Source organism: Trachemys scripta, chromosome 1, assembly GCF_013100865.1.
Source record: "Trachemys scripta elegans isolate TJP31775 chromosome 1, CAS_Tse_1.0, whole genome shotgun sequence".
Taxonomy (NCBI): Eukaryota; Metazoa; Chordata; order Testudines; family Emydidae; genus Trachemys; species Trachemys scripta.
Genome location: NC_048298.1, coordinates 202334106 through 202356675, shown reverse-complemented (window position 1 = coordinate 202356675; position 22570 = coordinate 202334106). Strand labels below are relative to the sequence as shown.

At 40.5% G+C, this 22570-nt stretch overlaps 1 protein-coding gene across 13 annotated transcripts in view; it reads right to left on the bottom strand.

The window, feature by feature from the left end:
- DMD (dystrophin) overlaps nt 1–22570 on the bottom strand; it is a 1855422-nt gene that overhangs the window by 156588 nt on the left and 1676264 nt on the right. For all 13 annotated transcript variants that reach the window (XM_034754682.1, XM_034754655.1, XM_034754674.1 and 10 more), the window contains one exon: nt 3905–3965. In XM_034754682.1, coding sequence (XP_034610573.1) covers nt 3905–3965 — 61 coding nt within the window. The remainder of the gene's footprint in view (nt 1–3904; nt 3966–22570) is intronic.

Genomic DNA, 22570 nt, shown 5'->3' with positions numbered 1-22570 from the left:
GGACAGCACTCGAAGAAGAATAAAAGATTTAACCCTAAATGACCACATGAAAGTATTTGATGCAGTATGCTCACTCCTTTCATTGATAACTTTAAGAAACAGATATAAGGAGAAATTAATGTGAAAATGTGTATTATTACTACCACTAAGAAAATTAATTTAAAAACAGCAAATCATATATTAAATATGGAAAGTAAATTAATATTCTAGAACTACACCTGAAGTTTTCCATTATGCATATACCGCCCATGTGGCTGTTTTTCCTTCAGCCTTTGGATATGAAAAACCTTCATTCATGGCATAGTAAACAGTTAAAAAAAAGGGTAACATGATTTTAACCTTACCACCTCAATATGTCCTTTCCAAATGTGGGCTTCCTCCTCTTACCTTCTTTTTCTCTTTATATTCTGTTCATAGAATTTAAGACATTTTTCTCTGCACTCATTTCATATGTACATGCACATACATTTCAAAAGGCTTCTTGCTTTGTATACTTTTTTATTCGCTGTTTATATTTCTTATGTTTGGTAATCACTTTTTTGCTTAATAAAAGCTAAAGTAAGAGATTTAAATAAAAACCTAAAACATTTTTAAAGTGTCACTGTGTCTTAACTGTCTGATGCCTCTCTCACTCACCAGACTTTTCTGGTATATTATATGAACCCATTTTTTCTGGAAATGGTGCTTCCTATTAGTGGCAGCCTTCAATCCCACAGCTGCCTCCATGCAGGAAGGCCTGGCACGTACACTAAGCCTTTTTGATTTTGACATCAGGGCTCATTGATCTGCCAAAGCGGATCAATTGCAGGGTCAGCCACTTAGACAAGAGGCCTGGCAAAACAGCAGTCTTCTTACAGGTTTCTTTTCCCCAACTCTGAACTAATGTAAACCTTTAAAGCCTGTATTAACCATAGGAAAAATGGGTTTACTTGTAAATTATACAGTATAAAATAAGATGTGATCTCTGGAGTACTTAAGGGTTTCATAGTAACTTTTTTGGTTGATGTGAAGAACAGGAAGGTCATCAGCATAATGAGAAAAAGGCTGATGATGGAAAAAAAGCGGGTTAGATGAAGTGTAGTTTAGAAAGATTTCACATAGCAACGTGCAGATGTAATTTTTTTTTCCTTGATAGCCCATCATACAGCCAGGTGTTCAGTAGGCAGTGAGAAAAATCCGTTTGCTACTTTAGAATCCAAGGCACCTTTGGTAGCCTGGCATACAGAAATATGATTTCTCAACTCATTAGGGAAGCAAGCAAGGTGAGTGTTAACTGTTGGCTCAGTTTGGCCTATCCATATGGGACTAACCACATAAAAAGGTGAAAGAAATCCTAACAGAATGCAGCAGCTGGTAAAAGGCCATTATATTGCAATTTTCATGAGGTTGACAGTAGGCCAAGAAACTACAAAATGGCATAGAGTAGGAAAAGCAGTTGTAACAGGTTGTACATTGTTGGCGATTATATTTTCAGTAGCAATGAAAGCTGTACTGAAATAAGGTAAAAGAGACGCTGGCAGGAATAAGGCCCAAGGGAGATAAAATATTAAAAAATGTACAGTACTTCAGGAACTTTAGTGGTGGCTGGTTGCTACAGACTAATCAACTGTTTAAAAATGAAGTTTTAACTATCAATTTCAAAGGGCTTGGAGTGACCTAACACTAAGAAGTCTGGAATGTTACTGCTGAGGATTTAGTATTAAGTGTTGCCTGATTTATGGACTCATCAAATGCTGTGACATTTCAAATGTGAAATTGATGAATTAAAACAGGTAAATATCAAGAAGGAAATTGATAAAACACAAAACCAGTAACGTATGCAGGAAATTCAGTTAGCAAAGGATGCTCTCATATGTGCCCTGAGTACTCTATGTTGAAGGTAGAAAGGAAAATTACATAAACATTAAGAAAACGGCCAGGCATGATATTTACCCTTCTGTTACACCTTTATGGCAACTCTTGTAACAATTAAAGATAAGCAAGAAAGTAATAATTCAACGGATGAAAAAAATGGATGGCTAAATAAACATTGTTTAAAGGTTGAAAAGGCTAAGAATAACAGGCAGCTTTGCTATGACAAATATGAAATGCTAGCTAAATGAGGGGAATAAAGGAGAAATGGAAAGAGAAACATTTAAATCACTGGGGGTAGTCTTAAAGCTGGAGCAGGGAGCAGATGGAACAGGGAAGTCACTAGGTTTAACAAATACCTCAGATATCCGATTGCTAGGTCAGCTACAGGGTGCTCCTGTACAACATGCTACAGAATGTAAGCTTTCATTATAGAAGTTATGTTACCAGCCCTTATGGTTGTGAAGATAACCTTCCCTGAGTGAACCAAATGGAAGCATATGAAGTATGTTTTTCCTGGGTCTGTGAATAGCCTGAAACAATAGCTGTAATGGGGCACTGACTCTGAAAACTAAGAAGGACAAAATAAAATGTTTATTTTGCTGTTGATCATTTTAGCATTAACATTCAGCTAGTGTGTACATCTACTGCTGTTGGAAGAAGTGACAGGTATAATGATTGAGAGATGCAGTGGGCTCTTGGCTGCCATGAAGAATTGCTATGGTGAGATATTAAGAATTAAAGCTTCTCCAACCAAAATGTCAAGTCACCTCAAGGGCGAGTGAAAAGGAGATGTATCCCTTTCCCCAGTGCCTCAGCTGTGACAGGGGTGCCAAAACCCCAAACTCCCTCTCGCAGTTGATGCCAAAACACCCCGACTCACGTGTCAAAACTTCTAGCTTTCCCCCATTCAATTTAATTATTCGTTGACAATGTAAATGTCTGCAGCAAATTTAAAATTTGGGGCAGCAGCAAACTAAATTAATATAAAAATAAATAATACTAGGGAATACTCTAGTTCTGACTGTTATTCATTTTTACATTTAATTCAATAAAACCTCAATTTTGAAGCTGCCACAGAAATTATATTTTGCTACAAAATTCAGGACTGGAGTGCCATAGCAATCAGGTGGCCATCCTGAAGAATTTAGGTTCTGTCTTTTGTAGAGGGCATTCATTATTGTAACAGATGGTGCAGTGTAACATGGATCACTGTAACCCAAATACAGACACTTAAGTTTTAGTCATTTGCACTGCAGGCTCTGTTAACACAGCAACTTCATCCTATGTACTGCAGCATTTATTTTTCCAGGCTGTAGTGAAGAAACAGCTCACAGCTCATGTTAGGAACATGGAAAAACTAGAGCACTAGGAGTAATTTATTCACCCTTATTTTTGTTGTGTAGTGGGATAACCCGAGGCACGAAAAAGTGATCTCCTCCTGGGTTTTTAAAGTTTCCTCTTAGTTTGTTATTCTGTGCCTATTTTTAATATTAATTTCTCCCTTGTTGTCCTTCAACAACAGATTCTGCCAAACAATGTTGCTAAAGGTGCTCACAGGATAATGGACAATTGATAGTTTTAAAAAGATCAGTTAAAGAAAAAGGACAATGATGCTAAAGCTGCAGATTTCTCAATTGCACCATACGTGGCTGCTTTCAACATCAAATCATTCACCAAAATTCTGACTGGCTTGTGGGGTAGTGCAAAACCTCCCTTTCTCACTGTTGATGGAGAAAGGAACAGATATAAAGGAATCAAGTATGAACCATGTGGTCCACAGCTTTACTGGAGTTTTCAGGTGACTGCTGCAATGTCATGAAAGGCACTCTGCTTTATCACAACTCAAAAACTATCTGCTGTTTTTTTTTCTTTTAAGGAAGCTCCCCAGAGCACCAGCATGTTTGCATGACATTTTATTGCATATTTCACTACTTTTGTCCTTCCCACTGAAACAACACAAGAATTGTATAGGGACAAATTGAAGAAATAATTAACTATCATACATATATGAGACTACTAAATAGCCATCATCAATATTATTTATACTTACTTGATATAGTAGGGCACTTTGTTTGGTGAGATTGCCCTCTCCCAGGGACCCTGGACAGAAGCTGTTAACAAATATAAATAAATAAATATATAAATAAAATAAGAGAGACATGGAGGTCAAGTTCAAAGCAAACAGAAAAGACAACATTAATCTCTGGAATTACAATTTTACACTTGGCCACGCTGATATGGGTCTGTTTGCTCAGTTACCCATGAAGGCAGGAAGGATTAACCTGCTGTTCTGAAATTTCTGTCCTAATCTGAGTGAAATTGAACTCATTCAGCTGCAAAGATAAATGCAAAAACCTCTTTGACTACTAAACTTAAAGAAGAGATAAGGAACTCAACACGCAGCCTGTCTGTCTTTCTGGTGAGTTCTTTTATGGGGCACCTCTTGGTAATGCTTTCTGTTTTTTCTTCAATTTCACCTCTTATTTGATCAACTGTTCTCATCCTTCTAGGAACAAAATTACACCCTGGTTTACATTTTATGTCAAGTAAAGACATTTAGCAGCCCAGTATGATGATGTTCTCCTGTTTATTTGTTTTAAATAGAGACCTATTTCATTTTTACTTTCTATATTATTAAATGTTCATGTGTTTTATTGTCTTTCAAAACTGGCAAGCAGTGCAGAAGATGTCGGCATGATCACATCAAAAAGTGTTAAACCCATCAGAAAATGGCACTACATAATAGCAGTTTTCTCAGTCTAGACTCTCACAGCATTAAGTACCAACATCAACTTACAGTATAGTGAAAATATGTTGTAAATAATGTTTTCTATGAAAAAGGAATATGGGTAGGACATATTTTCAAATGATGGAAATTCTTGCTTGCTGATGGTCTGAGCCATATTCTGAAAGCTCTTCTTTAATACTTAGAATTTACAATCTTTTCAAGTTCATGATCAGAAGCAAGCTCCCCTCAAACCAGGATCCACCAGCTCAAAGTTGTACCAGACCCTGCCATAATAATAGATGCAAAACCTGCAGACATATCTCCACTGCTATGAAGATCAATACCCTCACAACATACCTTTCAAGATCCATGGGTCCTATACATGCCTATCACAATATGTGGTGTATCTCATCCAGTGCACTAAATGCTCCAACAACAACTATGGGTGAAAACAGACAATCACAATGTCCCAAATGAATGCACACAGAAAAAATGATAAAAGACAAAAACACTGTATCACCTGCAGGTGAACACTTTTCACAAAGTGAGCTCTCTATATCTGACACTTCAGTCCTCATCCTCAAAGGAAACCTGCCCAACACCTTCTAGAGATAAGTTTGGGAGCTAAAATTCATAACTTCTCTAGACTCTAAAAATCACAGTTTTAATAAAGACACTGTATCTAAGGCTTATTACAATAATCTGTAAACCACTAACCCTTCCTACTCCCCCTTCCCCCTTTCAGTGCTATGACTGCAGAGGTGTGACCAGGCCACTTCACTTTGACTCGTCTCTTACAATACGTGTTAACTATTTACGCTAAACCATCTGTTCCAGCTTGTATTTAGCCCTGACACTCTGAGGGTATGCCTACCCTGCCATTAGACACCTGCAGCTGACCCATACTAGCTGACCTGGGTTCACGGGGCTCAGGTTAAGGGACCATTAATTGCAATGTAGATGTTCCAGGTTGGGCTGCAGCCTGAGCTCTGGAAATTCTCCCACCTCACAGGGTACTAGAGCCCAGGCTGACCCAAGCCCAAACATCTACACCGCAGTTAAATACCCCTTAGCCCAAGTCCTATGAGCCCGAGTCAGCTGACATCGGGCCAGCTGCGGGTTTTTAATTGTGTGTAGATATACCCTATTTACCTTTCTCATACCTGAAGAAAAGCATGGTGTAGCTCAAAAGCTTGTCTGTGTCACCAACAGAAGTTGGTCTAGTAAAAGATATTACCTAACCCGCCTTGGCTCGCTATTCTATATATAGTCATTTAGATTTTATCTACTTAAAAAATGCCTATCCCAGGGTCTAGGTGTTTTAAAAGATATTAAAACAAAATCAAATCACAATCCGTGTGAATAAAGGAACAAATGTATCCACACTTCACCTGTGCACAAAAGTCCATCAGCTGAATAAAGAAAATACACCACCTACTTTAAATACATCTCATTGCACCTCAGAAATTCAAGTAAAAAGATAACATGAGCAAAGGAGTTGGAGAGAACATCTGAAACACATTTTAAAATAGTTTATAGGGAATTAGCGGATCATTGTTTGTGGGACTGCTAATAAATAAATAAATTTTGAGGAGGGATTTGAAGAGGTCAGGGAAGTTGCATAGCAAACAATATCAGGAAGAAAAAAAGTAGCTGTAAGGGCAGCATGGGAGATACATGGAGGCACTTATGAGAGTCTAAAAAGGAGAGTAACATGCAACCAAAATGAGATATGGGCTGGAGCAAACACAAAGAGTTTAAGATACTTTTGGATGAAAATGAGAAGCCAGGAAAGGGACTAAAAGAAGGTGATGATGGAGCTGGAGTGGCAAGGAAGAGGAGTCTGGCAGCGACATTGTAGATGGACTGGAGGGTGACAGAAAAGCACCCTTGTTCTGTCATCTGCTACCACTGAGAACAGTCTAGATCCATCCTCTTTGGAAGCCCCTTTCAGGTAGTTGAAAGCAGCTATCAAATCCCCCTCATTCTTCTCTTCTGCAGACTAAATAATCCCAGTTCCCTCAGCCTCTTCTCATAAGTGTGCTCCAGCCCCCTAATAATTTTTGTTGCCCTCCTCTGGACTCTTTCCAATTTTTCCACATGTGGGGCCAAAAACTGGACACTGTACTCTAGATGAGGCCTCACAATGCCAAATAGAGGACAATGATTACATCCCTCAATCTGCTGGCAATGCTCCTACTTATACAGCCCAAAATGCCATTAGCCTTCTTGTCAACAAGGGCACACTGTTGACTCATATCCAGCTTCTCGTCCACTGTAACCCCTAGGTCCTTTTCTGCAGAACTGCTGCCTAGCCACTCAGTCCCTAGTCTGTAGCAGTGCATGGGATTCTTCCATACTAAATGCAGGACTCTGCACTTGTCCGTGTGGAACCTCATCAAATTTCTTTTGGCCCAATCCTCCAATTTGTCTAGGTCCCTCTGTATCCTATCCCTACCCTCCAGCGTATCTACCACTCCCCCCAGTTTAGTCTCAATTGCAAATTTGCTGAGGGTGCAATCAACGCCATCCACCAGATCATTAATGAAGATATTGAACAAAACTGGCCCCAGGACCGACCCCTGGGGCCCTCTACTTGATACTCTACTCTATTTGATACTGGCTGCCAACTAGACACGGAGTCATTGATCACTACACGTTGAGCACGATGATTTAGCCAGCTTTCTATCCACCTTATAGTCCATTCATCAAGCCCATACTTCTTTAACTTGACGGCAAGAATACTGTGGGAGACCGTATCAAAAGCTTTGCTAAAGTCAAGGAATAACATGTCCACTGCTTTCCCCTCATCCACAGAGCTAGTTATCTCATCATAGAAGGCAATTAGGGTAGTCAGGCACGAATTCCCCTTGGTGAATACATGTTGACTGTTCTTGATCACCTTTCTCTCCTCCAAGTGCTTCAAAACTGATTCCTTGAGGACCTGCTCCATGATTTTTCCAGGGATTGAGGTGAAGCTGACTGGCCTGTAGTTCCCCGGATCCTCTTTCTTCCTCTTTTTAAAAAATGGGCACTACATTAGCCTTTTTCCAATCATCCAGGACCTCCCCCAATCACCATGAGTTTTCAAAGATAACGGCCAATGGCTCTTCAATCACACCCGCCAACTCCTTTAGCACCCTCGGATGCAGCGCATCCGGCCCCATGGACTTGTGCTCGTCCAGCTTTTCTAAATAGTCCTGAACCACTTCTTTTTCCACAGAGAGCTGGTTACCTCCTCCCCATACTGTGCTGCCCAGTGCAGTAGTCTGGGAGCTGACCTTGTTCATGAAGACAGAGGCAAAAGAAGCATTTAGTACATTAGCTTTTTCCACATCCTCTATCACTAGGTTGCTTCCCCCATTCAGTAAGGGACCCACACTTTCCCTGACCTTCTTCTTGTTGCTAACATACCTGTAGAAACCCTTCTTGTTCCTCTTAACATCCCGTGCTAGCTGCAACTCAAAGTGTGATTTGGCCTTCCTGATTTCACTCCTGCATGCCTGAGCAATATTTTTATACTCCCTGGTCATATGTCCAATCTTCCACTTCTTGTAAGCTTCTTTTTTGTTTTTACAATTAGCAAGGATTTCACTGTTAAGCCAAGCTGGTAACCTGCCATATTTACTATTCTTTCTACACCTCAGGATGGTTTGTTCCTGCAACCTCAATAAGGATTGTTTAAAATACAGCCAGCTCTCCTTGACTCCTTTCCCCCTCATGTTATTCTCCCAGGGGATTCTGCCCATCAGTTCCCTGAGGGAGTCAAAGTCTGCTTTTCTGAAGTTCAGGGTCTGTATTCTGCTGCTCTCCTTTCTTCCTTGTGTCAGGATCCTGAACTCAACCCTCTCATGGTCACTGCCTCCCAGGTTCCCATCCACTTTTGCTTCCCCTACTAATTCTTCCCTGTTTGTGAGCAGCAGTCAAGAGCAGCTCTGTTAATTCCTCTAGCACTTGCATCAGGTCACATGTTTGAAAACTATATCATAATACATATATGCAAAGGGACAGAATAAAGATTTGGCATATATATTATACATCTAAATACACACACACACAGAGTTAAGCATTGTAATATATTACTTAGATTGTAAACTCTTTGGGGACACAGACAGTCTTTTTGTTCAGTATTTGTACAGTGCCTAGCACAATGAGTCCTGCTCCATAACTAGGGCTCCTAGGGAAATATGGTTATATAACTAACTAACTAACTAACTAACTAAAAAACAACAAAAACTAACACAGCTGATATTCACAATCTTCCCACATTCCCAATAATATCTATATCTTAATTTCTGTCATGATAAACTCATTCCACTATATACTTGGATGCAGAAAACCTCCAAAGACAATATACCAGGCAATGCTATGTGTTATCTGAAATTTAAGAACTAGGAAGAATGCCATCCACCTTCCCCATGTATCTATATCTGACAATTTCAGTTGTTCATGTAGCTTAATCTTCCTAGCTATGTAAGACTAGAGGATAGCATACAAACTGGTTTAAAAAAACATTTGGATTATGGAACTAGGTATTCTGAAGAGTAAAAAACAACAAAACCACCACCTCCTCCTCCCTGTCCCCCGGCCCAAAAAAACCCTACATTAATTTGAAGATGTGATCTACTTTTTATGGAGTAATATGTATTTTTAATTAAAAAGCCCTACCCATTCAACTCCCCAAACTGCATTAGAGGGCAAAAAGCCTCTTTCCCCAAAAAAACCAAACCAAACCTTAGCTTGCAGAGTGAGAACACCTCAGCTACAGTTCCTATCTTAAAATCAAAGGAAATGTTATGTATTTATTGAATATCTAAAGGATAGGATGGGTTGCTGTAATTATTCTGGAAAGTGTATTTCTCCTTCACTCCTGAATTCATCTGGGCAACAGCTTTCCAGGCATAACTTATTATCCCAGAATCTTATATACAAAAGTGTTCTTGGTTAAAAAACCAAGCACAAATAGTCTGCTTTCAGTGGAACTAAATGCTTTAGAAATAAACAATTCTGTGATGTTCTGCATAATTGGATTTAGTGTTCCTTCAAGAGACTGTTGTGAGGTTGTCTGTAATACAGTTTCTGCTGTCCTGGATGATTCTAGTCTTGCATAAATTTGAGTTGACAAAATATGTGGTACCTTTTACAACTGTGCTCTGAGAATAATCATCTCATTTCTGGCACAAATCCAACAGCTGAGAACAGCTGTTTCTTATCTCCTGGTACCAGTAGAGGTTTGTCATCCATTACAAAGCCAGTGTAAGTAATAGACATATATCTTTAATTCCTGGTAAGTTTAGTAGTCTATCAAAGAAGACTTTCTGGAAAACAAAAAGAATGAGTACTTGTGGCATCTTAGAGACTAACAAATTTATTTGAGCATAAGCTTTCGTGGGTTAAAGCCCACTTCATCAGATGCGTGCAGTGGAAAATACAGTAAATACAGCTACCACTCTGAAACCTTTCTGGAAAATGTTTTTATACGACACCATAGCTTCCCTGTGTGTTATACTCAAGAAACAGACATTTCCCTATTAGCAAAGTATAATTCAACAGTGCCTTATTGTTTTACTTTTGCATAATGTAAGAATCCATTGCTATACGAACCAGCCACCTGCAATGTTGACTACCGAAATAAAATAGCGTAGCAAAAATTGTCATTTTAAAAAAATGGATTTAAATCTCCTTGCACTCCATTAGCATTGCTATGCATTAGTAATCATTCAATGGTTATCTATTGTCAGAGTTTTATTTTTCTCCCTTTGATGTGCTAACACATTAAACTTACTGTGTGCGCTATCATTGAACTTAGGGTACATTTCACAGACCATGTTCACATAAGTTGGTATTTGTCTTTTCACAAAGCAAAATGAAGCAGCAGCATGCTGGATCTGTGTGCTCCACAGTTCAACGGTATTTTACTCTATGCAAGGGTCTGACCAGAGACTTAAATAGAATGCGGGTGTCATTTTAGCTGTGTTCATAGATGAAATTCAAAAATAATCTAATAAATATTTAATTTAGCTATATCATTATAGGAATTATGTATACAATACATTTAAAACTATCAAAGGTAAATGGTCGTTTATTGCACTTATCCACCAAAATATTCAAAGAGATCGTCTTGGCTAAAATCAGTCCTATCAAAAACTACTTCTAATGGTCATTATTAAAATGTTAACATTCACTCACCGTTATCACACAGTGACACAGATATGTTTTCAATGGAAAGTATAGAGAAAATCCTCAGCATCTCAGATAACATGGGGGAGGGGAGTGAAACTGTAATTTTTTGATGGCAACCACACTGTGCCATGCTTCAATCTACTCTGTGACTTGCTGATTGCTGTTTGTTAGAGGTTTCATATGAGTGAATTACAGCTTTGTGAGGTTTGGATCTGAGCTCACACAGGTGTTCATAACCATAACAAAACCTGCAATATTTACAAATTGGTCACTCTACCCCCAATTTAGTGAGGTATTTAATCATGTGCCTAAATTAAGCCTGGGAGAATGACTTCAGGCAGGGCCTCTACCTATGATACCTTGACTTTGCTGACTTCTGTTGTTCTATTGAGCATTATTGTTATATTTATTTTTAACCAAATATACATCTTAGAATCTGTTTACTCCTACCCCCACAACATATAACACTTCTTTTACTAATGGTTTAATCTTTTGTTGAAGTATTGTATTTGTCATTCCTTATGAAGGCAGATAGTGATGGCTTAGTGCAGGGATTGGCAACCTTTGGCACGTGGCCCGTCAGGGTAAGCACTCTGGTGGGCCGGGCTGGTTTGTTTACCTGTCGCTGTCATAACTATAAAGGGAAGGGTAACAGCTGTCCTGTATACAGTACTATAAAATCCCTCCTGGCCAGAGACTCCAAAATCCTTTTCCCTGTAAAGGGTTAAGAAGCTCAGGCAACCTGGCTGGCATCTGACCCAAAGGACCAATAAGGGGACAAGATACTTTAAAATCTTAGGGGGGGGGGAGGCTTTTGTTTGTGCTCTTTGTTTGGGAGTTCGTTCGCTCTTGGGACTGAGAGGGACCAGACATCAATCCAGGTTCTCCACATCTTTCTAAACAAGTCTCTCCTATTTCAAACTTGTAAGTAAATAGCCAGGCAAGGCGTCTTAGTTTTACTTTGTTTTCTCAACTTGTAAATGTACCTTTTACTAGAGTGTTTATCTTCGTTTGCTGTACTTTGAACCTAAGACTAGAGGGGAGTCCTCTGAGCTCTTTAAGTTTGATTACCCTGTAAGGTTAATTTCCATACTGATTTTACAGAGATGATTTTTACCTTTTTCTTTAATTAAAAGCCTTCTTTTTAAGAACCTGATTGATTTTTCCTTGTTTTTAGATCCAAGGGAGTTGGATCTGTATTCACCCGGAGTTGGTGGGAGGAAGGAGGGGAATGGTTAATTTCTCCTTGTTTTAAGATCCAAGGGGGTTGGATCTGTATTCACCAGGGAATTGGTGAAAGGTTTCTCAAGACTACCCAGGGAAGGGAATTAGTTTTTGAGAATGGTAGCAGCGGACCAGAGCTAAGCTGGTAGTTAAGCTTAGAAGTCTTCATGCAGGCCCCCATATTTGTACCCTAAAGTTCAAAGTGGGGATACAGCCTTGACAGTCGCGTCCGCAGGTTCGGCCGATCGTGTCTCCCACTGGCTGCGGTTTGCCGCTCCAGGCCAATGGGGGCGGCGGGAAGCAGCGGCCAGCACATCTCTCAGCCCGCACCGCTTCCCACAGCCCCCATTGGCCTGGGACAGTGAACCACAGGTAGTAGGAGCCGCGATCGGCCGAACCTGCGGATGCGGCAGGTAAACAAACCGGCCCGGCCCGCCAGGGTGCTTACCCTGACAGGCCGTGTGCCAAAGGTTGCTGATCCTTGGCTTAGTGATCTAATCCTCAAGTTTGGAAATACCTATAATCACAAAAAGAACAGGAGTACTTGTGGCACCTTAGAGACTAACAAATTTATTAGAGCATAAGCTTTTATGAACTACAGCCCACGACTAACACGGCTGCTACTCTGAAACCTATAATCACAAGTTCACATATGTGTAGAGCTGACTTATCCTTTGAGTCTTTCAAAATAGATAAATTGAGTCCCACTGTATTTACTTTCAGATGTATTTTATTAAGATATCATAATAAACAAGATATGTTTGTTCTACACAGACATTAAAGAACCCCTAGTACTTTTCCTAAGGACGAGGTAAGTTACAGCAGTCCCCAGTAAGTTAAAGCATGCTATATGCTGGCTGGCTGACTGCCATCTTCACCCTAGAAAGAGCTGCTTATCTGAGAGTGTGTGTGGGTATGTGTAATTTGGGAAGTTCTTTAGGATCTTTCTCAATGAAAGTAGTGTATACTTGTAAAATATTTGTTTTACCCATTTACAGAGGGCCTATTTCTATCTTATGCATATTTGTTATTATAGTAAATTACAGTGTGGAACACTGATGTTATGTAGCATAGAGGCATAATGGCTCACTTATAATTGAGAAACTGATGTCAGAATATATTGGCTGAAAGATTTAAAAGTTAAAAGGAGAAAAACATCAATCAAAACCTAACTTGCATAAAAATTGCACACCATGGGGTCTAGCTCAACTAGATTTAAGCCTGCATATGTGGGTGGGTTCTCAGGAATTGAAGTGAGCTAAGCAGTTAAATTCCAATTTGGATTCTTCAATAGTTAAATTACACACTGCTTCTCTGTCTGCATTGCAATGCTGTCTGCGTTCACAAATAGAGTAAAATGCTTTAAGATTGCTTTTCAAACTTTGGAAGATGGGCTGATTAGCCATAAAGATCTGAACATATGAAGAGGGGCAGCACAACAGAGACTCACTCCACAGGAATTATAAATTAGGCCTCCCAGGTCTGCAATAACTGCTGAAATCTTTATGACCAACTTGAAACGTAATGTTTGCCGGGTGTTACTGGTGAGAAACATTATACAGCTACTAAATAGATAACATGTTCCTTAGCATCATTACAAATGGTGAACAGCATACTGTGAAGTCATTCAGAAGTTTCCAGAGATCACTTCAAAGCATAAAATCGATCCAAGGCTCATTTTCTTGGATGTTACTGTTTGGTAAAGCAGCAACAAAATACTTGCATGTACTTGAAAAGGATATTCCATCAGGTAGACTGATACTGTAGCTATTGTTCTGCCTTACTAGGTTTGTATATTGCTGACACGTCTCATAATCAATGTTGGTTGCACTCAAACTTTGAAAAAGAAAAATCTCTAAAACTGGTTTCTATCACATTGAACACATTTTGGCTTTTGTGCAGAGAGAATAAAACAGACTATTAGAAAAATAAATCTTAGATAAACATTTCAAGCCTTATAGAGCCAAACATAACAGAATGAGTTCTGACATAAAGAGAATAGCCTCATTGCTTTACACACCAGGCATTTCAGAACATAAAGAATATGTTTTAACTGAGCACAATTTATAGCTCATGACAACTCTGCCACACTGTTTAACTGCGCTGCAGCAGAAATGTTTGAATCTTTAAATCTGAATCTTCCAGTAGTGCTTCAATAAGGACATACTAGATACACGGGGCAGCAGCAGGGAAACGTTTGCCTCAGAAATCTGGTACTGTAGGCAGCACAGAAGTAGTTAATAAATAATGACTCTCTGTATGAAGCTTATACTCATCTAAGAGTTAAGAAAACATCATGGATAGCTGTGACATACTCAACATTGGAGAAATATCATCAGAGATTAAAACATATTAAACTATGAATAATGCTGCTACGAAATACATGAGATCATTCCACCAACAACAAACAACTGCTTTTAAATAACACTGTATACTGCATTGTAGAGATGCGTGAAAATTAAATGAAATGAAATAGGAGGAAAACATTTTTTCATTGAAATATTGTTCATTGTCACCTTAAGTTTTTTGATGGAAGACTTTTTTCACCACCAAAAGTTGTTATTGCAGTGAAAAATAGGAGAAATAAGCAACTTCTGTTAGTGAAGAACTAACTGAAATTTATGATTTTGGCCAGAGAGTTGAAATAGACTATTTTTATAATGTAAAACTTAATTTGCAGGTGGGGGAATCCAGCATATAATCAGAATTCTAATTCATGGTGAATCAAATTTATCAATATGCTAGGCACAGCTCTATTGCAGTCAACATCGTTGAGAGAAGAAAATATAAGGGAATATTAAAAAGCAGCAACCCAGCAGGAATGATCATTAGATGCATGATGCCTCTTGAACCACAGAATACAGTACTATCAATGTCCCCCCAAAACACCTGAGCTATCTAGATTAGCATTTTTCTTAACATTTCCTATTATTTCACAACCACTGATGGCAGGAATGGTAAGGGTGCTAATGTAGACTCTTTAACCATCATAGATCTTGCAGAGCAGAGCAGGTGACATGGTGTTTAAAACCCCAGCTGCTCCTACTGTTGCTACCACTTAGGGAGCTGCACTGGTGGTAGTGCAATGGTAAGACATTTTACAAAAGAGTGCTAGTATAGATGTGGCCCATGTGTATTTAACATAATTCCCTCTAACTTTTAACATGCTTCACTCATTAAGCAGGTCTTGAACTTAAATTGCTGCCCACTGCTACTGCAAAGTCATTCCTCCCTTAATGACGATAGTAGCAAAGGCAAGAGCTGAGGAGCAAAACATCCAATAGAGATTATTTGTATTTCTTTTTAAAGTCTCTTTTCTTCCTTTAAATGTGCTTGGCTCTCCTTGAAAGGTGCAGGGCTGGCAGCCCTGGAGACTGAAATCTTCCTCTGAATGCTGCACTGTAGATTTAAACTCTGGTTGCAGGTTGGGGATAGTGGCTTTTGCTTCTCTCTACCTCCATGCACTTTACACCTCTCTATAATTCAGTACTTAGCTTTGTGTGGCTCAATTCAAAGAAACCCAAAGAGTGGAATGTTGTATCTAGATTTTAAAAAAGTATTTTCAGACACAGGGTGTACACCTATACTTGGAACTGGAGGTACAGTGTGGGCATTGACTCTGTGGGTGCTCTAGGGCTCAAGCACCCACAGAAAAAAATAGGGGGTGTTCAGCACCCACCAGCCACAGCTGTTCAGTGGGGTTGCTGATCAGCTGTTCGCCAGCTGGCTGGAGATGCTTAGAGGAGGGCGGAGAGTGATGAATGGCAGGGGTGGAGTGGGGCCGGAAGAGGCAGAGTGAGGGTGGGGCCTCGGGGCAGGAGGCAGAGCAGGTCAAAGAGGTGGATCGAGGGTGGGGCTGGGGAAGGAAGAGGCGGACTAAGGGTGTGGCCTTCGGGGGAAGAGGCAGAGTGGGGGCAGGGCTTCAGGGTGGAGCACCCACAGGAAAAATAAAAGTCTAAGTCATCGCCTGTGACTGGAGGTGTAATTTCCAGCTTGGGTAGACATACCTGTGCTAGCTCTGACTGAGCTAGTGCACTAAAAATAGTAGCATAGCCCTGAGTATGGTCCTGTCAAGATGCTAGGTATGTACTTGGACAACTAGCCCTTCCCGCCGCTAGCATGGGGACAGAAAAATTTGCCACCTGAAGGGAGACTCTGTGAAGCCAGACACTGCAGGAAACATTGCCCAGCAGGGCCTGAGTGGTGGCCTTCCGACAGCCTAATGACTGACATATGCTTAAGCACACATTTCTAACCATTATTTATCTACTTCTGAATGTTAACTAATAGTTCTAATGATGATTAACTATTTTCCATATACAGTACTGGCATGTGATGGCTTTAAAAAAATAGTTTGAGAAAATTGGTTCTGATCATTGGAGCTACACCACGCGACCCGATATAACACGAATTCGGATATAATGTGGTAAAGCAGCGCTCCAAGGGGTGGTGCTGCGCACTCCGGCGGATCAAAGCAAGTTCAATATAACGCGGTTTCACCTATAACGCGGTAAGATTTTTTGGCTCCCGAGCATAGCGTTATATTGGGGTAGAGGTGTATTTGTTAAATACAGAATGGAAAAAAGTGACCTGTTCTTTATAATTTGAAAATTTAAAATATAGCTAGGTATATCCAGTTAAACTTTAAGCCCTAGCTCTTTATATCAGGAGAATCCTACAAACCACAAAATACAAGACAGATGTAAACACACCTTTTAAACATGAATGCCTATATGTTTTTTGCTTTTACCCAAGTATCTATTGGTTCCCTATCTTGATAAAAATCTGGGTTCATATCTAAACTGCTGATATTTTGGAGCCACAGATGGAATTAGCACTTCTAAGCAAGAAAAAAATCCCTGGTGATCTCCAAAACGAGATACAGGTAATTGCCAGTTATCGCTGTGCATTATTTCATTGAGTCACATCATCGACACACTGTATGTGACAATCCGACAGGGATCAGGCTGTAAATTACAAGTTCTACCTGTATGTTTAAATGTTGTCAGACCTTCTATTTTTCAGCAGTCACAAGTGGTGCATGCCAATGAGTTACAGCATTAAAAACCAGGATTGATGGCAGGCTGGTTGAACTGTTAGTGGCATTAAAAACAGCCTGACATCTCTCCTACCTCTCATTTGTTTTATCTCAAAAGGAAGTAATAACTATCCTTACAAATACAGATGGATCCTCCAACAACAGACAATGAATCCCATTCTCTGTAAAAGGCAGCATCACAGATCAAAACAAAAAGGCGCCAACAAAGCACCATTATTACAGGGGAGAGAGTTGCAGCTCCATAGTTGAGATTGTGCTGAAATTTGCACTTAAAGCAGGACTGAAATTCCTGTGCTTCACACTTTAGTTACTGTATTTCGACTCCAAATTGAGCACAATAATCCTTCAGAGGACAATAGAATTTTCTATGTGAAATTTTTAGTTTAATATTCACTAACTTTTGCAGAGGAAACATTTTAAAATGTTCCTTTTTAGAAATTATACAGTTTTTCACACACATGTTTGGGTCCTTCTAGCTAAACATCTGCAGTCTTCACAAACTACCAACTTCATCCACACATGCATTCATGTAACATCTCGGACATGGCCCTGCGCCACTTTTGACATTTATCAAACTCCATCTTGACAGCTACTTTGACTCATATATTTTAAGGTCAGAGGGGACCATCATGATCATCTACTCTGACCTCCTGTATATTGCAGGCCACAGAACCTCACTCACCCACTCCTGTAATCAACCCATAACCTCTCGCTGAGTTACTGAGTCTTCAGATCATGATTTAAATGATTCAAGTTATAGAGAATCCACCATTTACACTAGTTTAAACCTGTAAGTGACCCATGCCGCAGAGGAAGGTGATAACCCCCCCAGGGTCTCTGCCAATCTGAACCAGGGGAAAATTCCTTCCTGACCCCAAATATGGTGATCAGTTAGACTGTGAGCATGTGGGCAAGACTCACCAGCCAGACACCTGGGAAAGAATTCTCTGCAGTAACTCGGAGCCCTCCTCATCTAGTGTCCGATCACCAGTCATTGGAGATATTTGCTGCTAGCAGTCGCAGTTGGGCCACATGCCATTGTAGGCAGTCTCATCATACCACTGCCTCCATAAACTTATCAAGCTCAGTCTTGAAGCCACTTAGGTTTTTTGCCCCCACTGCTGCCCTTGAAAGCTGTTCCAGAACTGCACTCCTCTGTTGGTTAGAAACTTTTGTCTAATTTCAAACCTAAACTTGTTGATGGCCAGTTTATATCTACTTGTTCTTGTGTCCATACTGGCACTTAACTTAAATAACTCCTCTCCCTCCCTGGTGTTTATCCCTCACCAGCTCCAAACCTCACCGATACCATGGGGAGCCAGGGAGACTAACTAGGCATCAGGAGCCAAGGGGTAAACTCTGGGAAAGAGACAGGGCTCCGTGGAGCTATGGAGGAGTTCATGGGGGATAAAGAACTTGGCTTGAGGAGCCAGGTGGGGTTGAGCAGAGTATTGAGGGCCAAAGTAAAAAGAATTTAGCAAGAATGTGTGGGTGGCCTCGGGAAAAAAAGCTTGTGTGCAGGGAGAAGAGTGGGGACTGGAGTTAGCTCCGCTGGCACTACTGGCTTGATCCCCTGCCAAGGGAAGTCTTTAAAATGCTGATGCCTCAAAGACACACTGTGCCACTGGTCTCAGAAAAGAAAAAGAGCAATTAGGTGTGTGGGAGGTCTGGGGAAAAGAAAGCAGGACTGTGGGGCTGTGGGGGAGGGGAGAATGAAGAAAAAGTGGGTCTTGTCCCTACAGGTAGAGACCCAGAAAGTGGAAGCGCTCCTTCCATGCCCCACATTTCTCCTTAAGTCCCTCTTTTCCCCCATCCACAGCTTCATTCAAGCACTGAGCTCCAGCCTATATCCCACCCCACAGAAACACTAACCCAGGAACCAATCCCTGTAACAAACCTCGTTGCCTACTCTGTCCCCATATCTACTCTAGTGACACCATCAGAGGACCCAGCCACACCATCAGGAACTCATTCACCTGCACGTCCACTAATGTGATATATGCCATCATGTGCCAACAATGCCCCTCTGCCATGTACATTGGCCAAACTCGACAGCCTTTACATAAAAGAATAAATGGACACAAATCAGACATCAGGAATGGTAACATACAAAAGCCAGTAGGAGAACACTTCAATCTTCCTGGACATTCTATAATAGATTTAAAAGTAGCCATACTTGAACAAAAACATTTCAGAAACAGACCTCAAAGAGAAACTGCAGAACTAAAATTCATTTACAAACTTAACACCATTAATTTGGACTTGAATAGGGACTGGGGGTGGCTGGCTCACTACAAAAGCAACTTTCCCTCTCCTGGAATTGACACCTCCTCATCAGTTATTGGGAGTGGACTACATCCACCCTGACTGAATTGGCCCGGTCAACACTGGTTCTCCACTTGTGAGGTAACTGCCTTCTCTTCATGTCAGTAGAATGCCTGCATCTGTAATTTTCACTCCATGCATCTGAAGAAGTGGTTTTTTTTACCCACAAAAGCTTATGCCCAAATAAATCTGTTAGTCCTTGAAGTGCCACTGGACTCCTTGTTGTTTTTGTGGATACAGACTAACATGGCTACCCGCTGATAATAGATACAATTATAACTCTGTAACTTCCAACATGCCCAATTTTGAACAATAACTAGGTCACCAATGACACAGGTCACCAATAACTTTTCTGAAACATTACAGAAAACATCATATCTTGCACCCAGCTACTTGCAATCTACAACCAGACCTCATATGCCCCCTGCATAGAACTACTTGCAAAGTAATTTATGCAGATCACACCCATCCCATCTTAATTATCAAAACACACAAACAAATAGCCAGTAAACATGGCTGCAGTTGAAGAGTGTCTGCCTGACCGTTGTTCAGGATGAGTGTGGAATTATGGTTGAAAAGAAGTAGCTGAGCTTGAGAGGGGCAACTCATGAGGGGAGTTTAACTGCGGTGCTGAGAGATTTAACGGCTTATTGCTTTGATTGCTGCAGGTGCACTGGTGGGATGTGCAGCCTACCACCTTAACTCCAAGTTAACGATTTTGTGGTGAATATGTGTGAAATAAATCCACGGAGTAGAATCCTCCTGATCCTATTTTCTTTTAAGTGCTCTTGCCATCACTAGACTGACCTTTTTTGGCCTCACTTGCTTTCATTGTGCTGCAAGACCCATTTAAAAAGCATGAATTCACCCCTGATCTGACCTCCCCCTTCACTGGGAGGCGTCCTTATTTTTCACACATTTGCTCCCAGAAGTATAACTACAAAATCAATGCTCGCAGGAATGACTGCACATCTCTAAGTGCTGGTCAGCTGATGCTCTGACATCACAACTCCCCAACAAACTGCCCTCTAGTAGTAGTGCTGCTGGGAACAATGTAAACTCAAGGTGGCTTTACCAGTGCAGAACACACTGCTCAGTGTAGCCAACTGACTTGTGGAACTATCACCAGCTCTCAAATTGCTGAATATTAATGCTCCAGAAGCATTTTGCAAATACTTGCTATATATCCAGTATTTAAGGGAAATAAAACCAGCTGTTTGATTTAACTCCTATATGTGTGTATATGTATGTGCGTGTACACGACTGAAATACAAGGCAAGTCTTCCCTGTGCCCTAGTCACTTTCAAAATAATCCTAAAGCTGGCTTTGAGCAGTCCCCCGACTACCCCTCTTTTACTAGGGTAATCCTCAGGTAATGTAGAGCTACCATAGTGGCTCCTTCTCCATCCCATCTCCCAGGCTAGAAAATGCAGGGAAATTTATATAGGAAATGGGATGTGACTGGGATGTACGAGTGCCCCAGTAAATCCCTGCCTGCTCAGGGGCTGTGGACATAATGGCATAATGCCAAACAGCTCCGGGTTGACCTGCTTTACACCTAGAACCAGTATAGAATGGTCCAGGATTTGGGAGCTGCAAAGCTGGTTTTCCACTCCCCGCCCGCAACGCCTTCTCACTTGCACCGAGCTCTGCTTTGATGCTACTCAGGATCTGGCCCATAGTAACTAAGATATACAATATGTACTTCTTTCAAGTAAAGAATCTGCTTTTTAAGCTATTATAATACCGAGAGGCAGTATTTTAAGGTACAATGAGAACCAATGGCTGAAAGCTGAAGCTAGACAAATTCAGACTAAAAAGCCAGGCAGTGGAGTGTGCCTGTGGTGGATTCTCGTCAGTGGAAACTTTTAACCCATGCTTGTGTGTTTTTCTAAAAGATACACACATACGCTGTGTGTTCAGACACAGATATTGGACTTGAAGCAGGAGTTACTACAGGATAATTCTACAGCCTGTGTTATGCCAGAGGTCAGGCTAGACAATCACAGTGGTGCCTTCTAACATAAAAATCTATGAATTTATTAAAATTGGGAGGCAATGTAAGAGTCGACGTTTTGGTATGCAATATAAACTATACCTGCTAAAGTGAAACACTGGATTTACATAAAAGTTCTTGGTTTTAACTTTCCACACTTTATTCAACTGGGAAACAGAGGGAGGCCCTTCGGTTGTAGAGTTTGCTGACATGCTGAAAGATTACAGGCAGGATTGGCAGCAGACAGGTCAAAAGACTTTCTAGAGAGAAGGTTTACCTCTTATTCAACCAATATTTCACTTAACTAAGGCTACATCTGTGCTACGAGCTCGGGATGTGAAAAATCACAATCAAAATAAAGATCAACACAAAACTAAACTACTTGCTGTAAAAGGCATGGCTATTTAGGCTACATCTACACTATGAGCTAATGGTGTGATTCCCCTGCTCGCGTACACATACCACACTAGCTCTCAGAGAGCTAGTGTGAGTATAAATAGCAGTATAGCCACAGCAGCATAGACAGTGGCAGCAAAGGCATGGCTTAGCTGTGCTGAGTACATACCCACCAGTTACAGGCAGGTTTGTGCTCCACAATTCTAAGCTGTACCTCTGCTGCCACTACTCGTGGTACTACAGCTACACTGCTATTTATGTTTGTTCTAGCAGGACAGCTTGACAGGGGAACTAAAGCCCCCCTAGCCCTCAGGTGTCTATTCCTGTGCTAGGCAAAATAGGTAAGTGAAGAGAGAGGAGAAGGTTTCAGTTTGATTGTACTTCCTTAATTAATATAGTTAATGTTATTTTAAATGTACTAAACAGAAATGGGCTAAACCCAAAACCTTTTCTTTTGCCTCCCTCTTCCACAAACTCTCAGAGTTTGGATAAAATAGGATGCAGATTTGAACAGCCTTCAGACTGCATTGTGCCATCAGATTTTATGCTGATTTGGCATAATATGGCACCCGGTTTGGGTTTTGCCAAACAGCTACGACGTTAATTTCCCGCCTTTGTTTATCAAATTCCTAAACAACATGCTTTACCTGTGGTAAACAGCTAATAAACAATTTAGAAACCAGCTTATTCTTAAAATTATAATGCAGCATTAAAACTTATACTTTTAAAAGTAAATTTATTTCTGATTGGTTGAAAAACAAGTTTGTCCTCGATGCCAGTCTAAATGGAACTGTTTGATAACGCT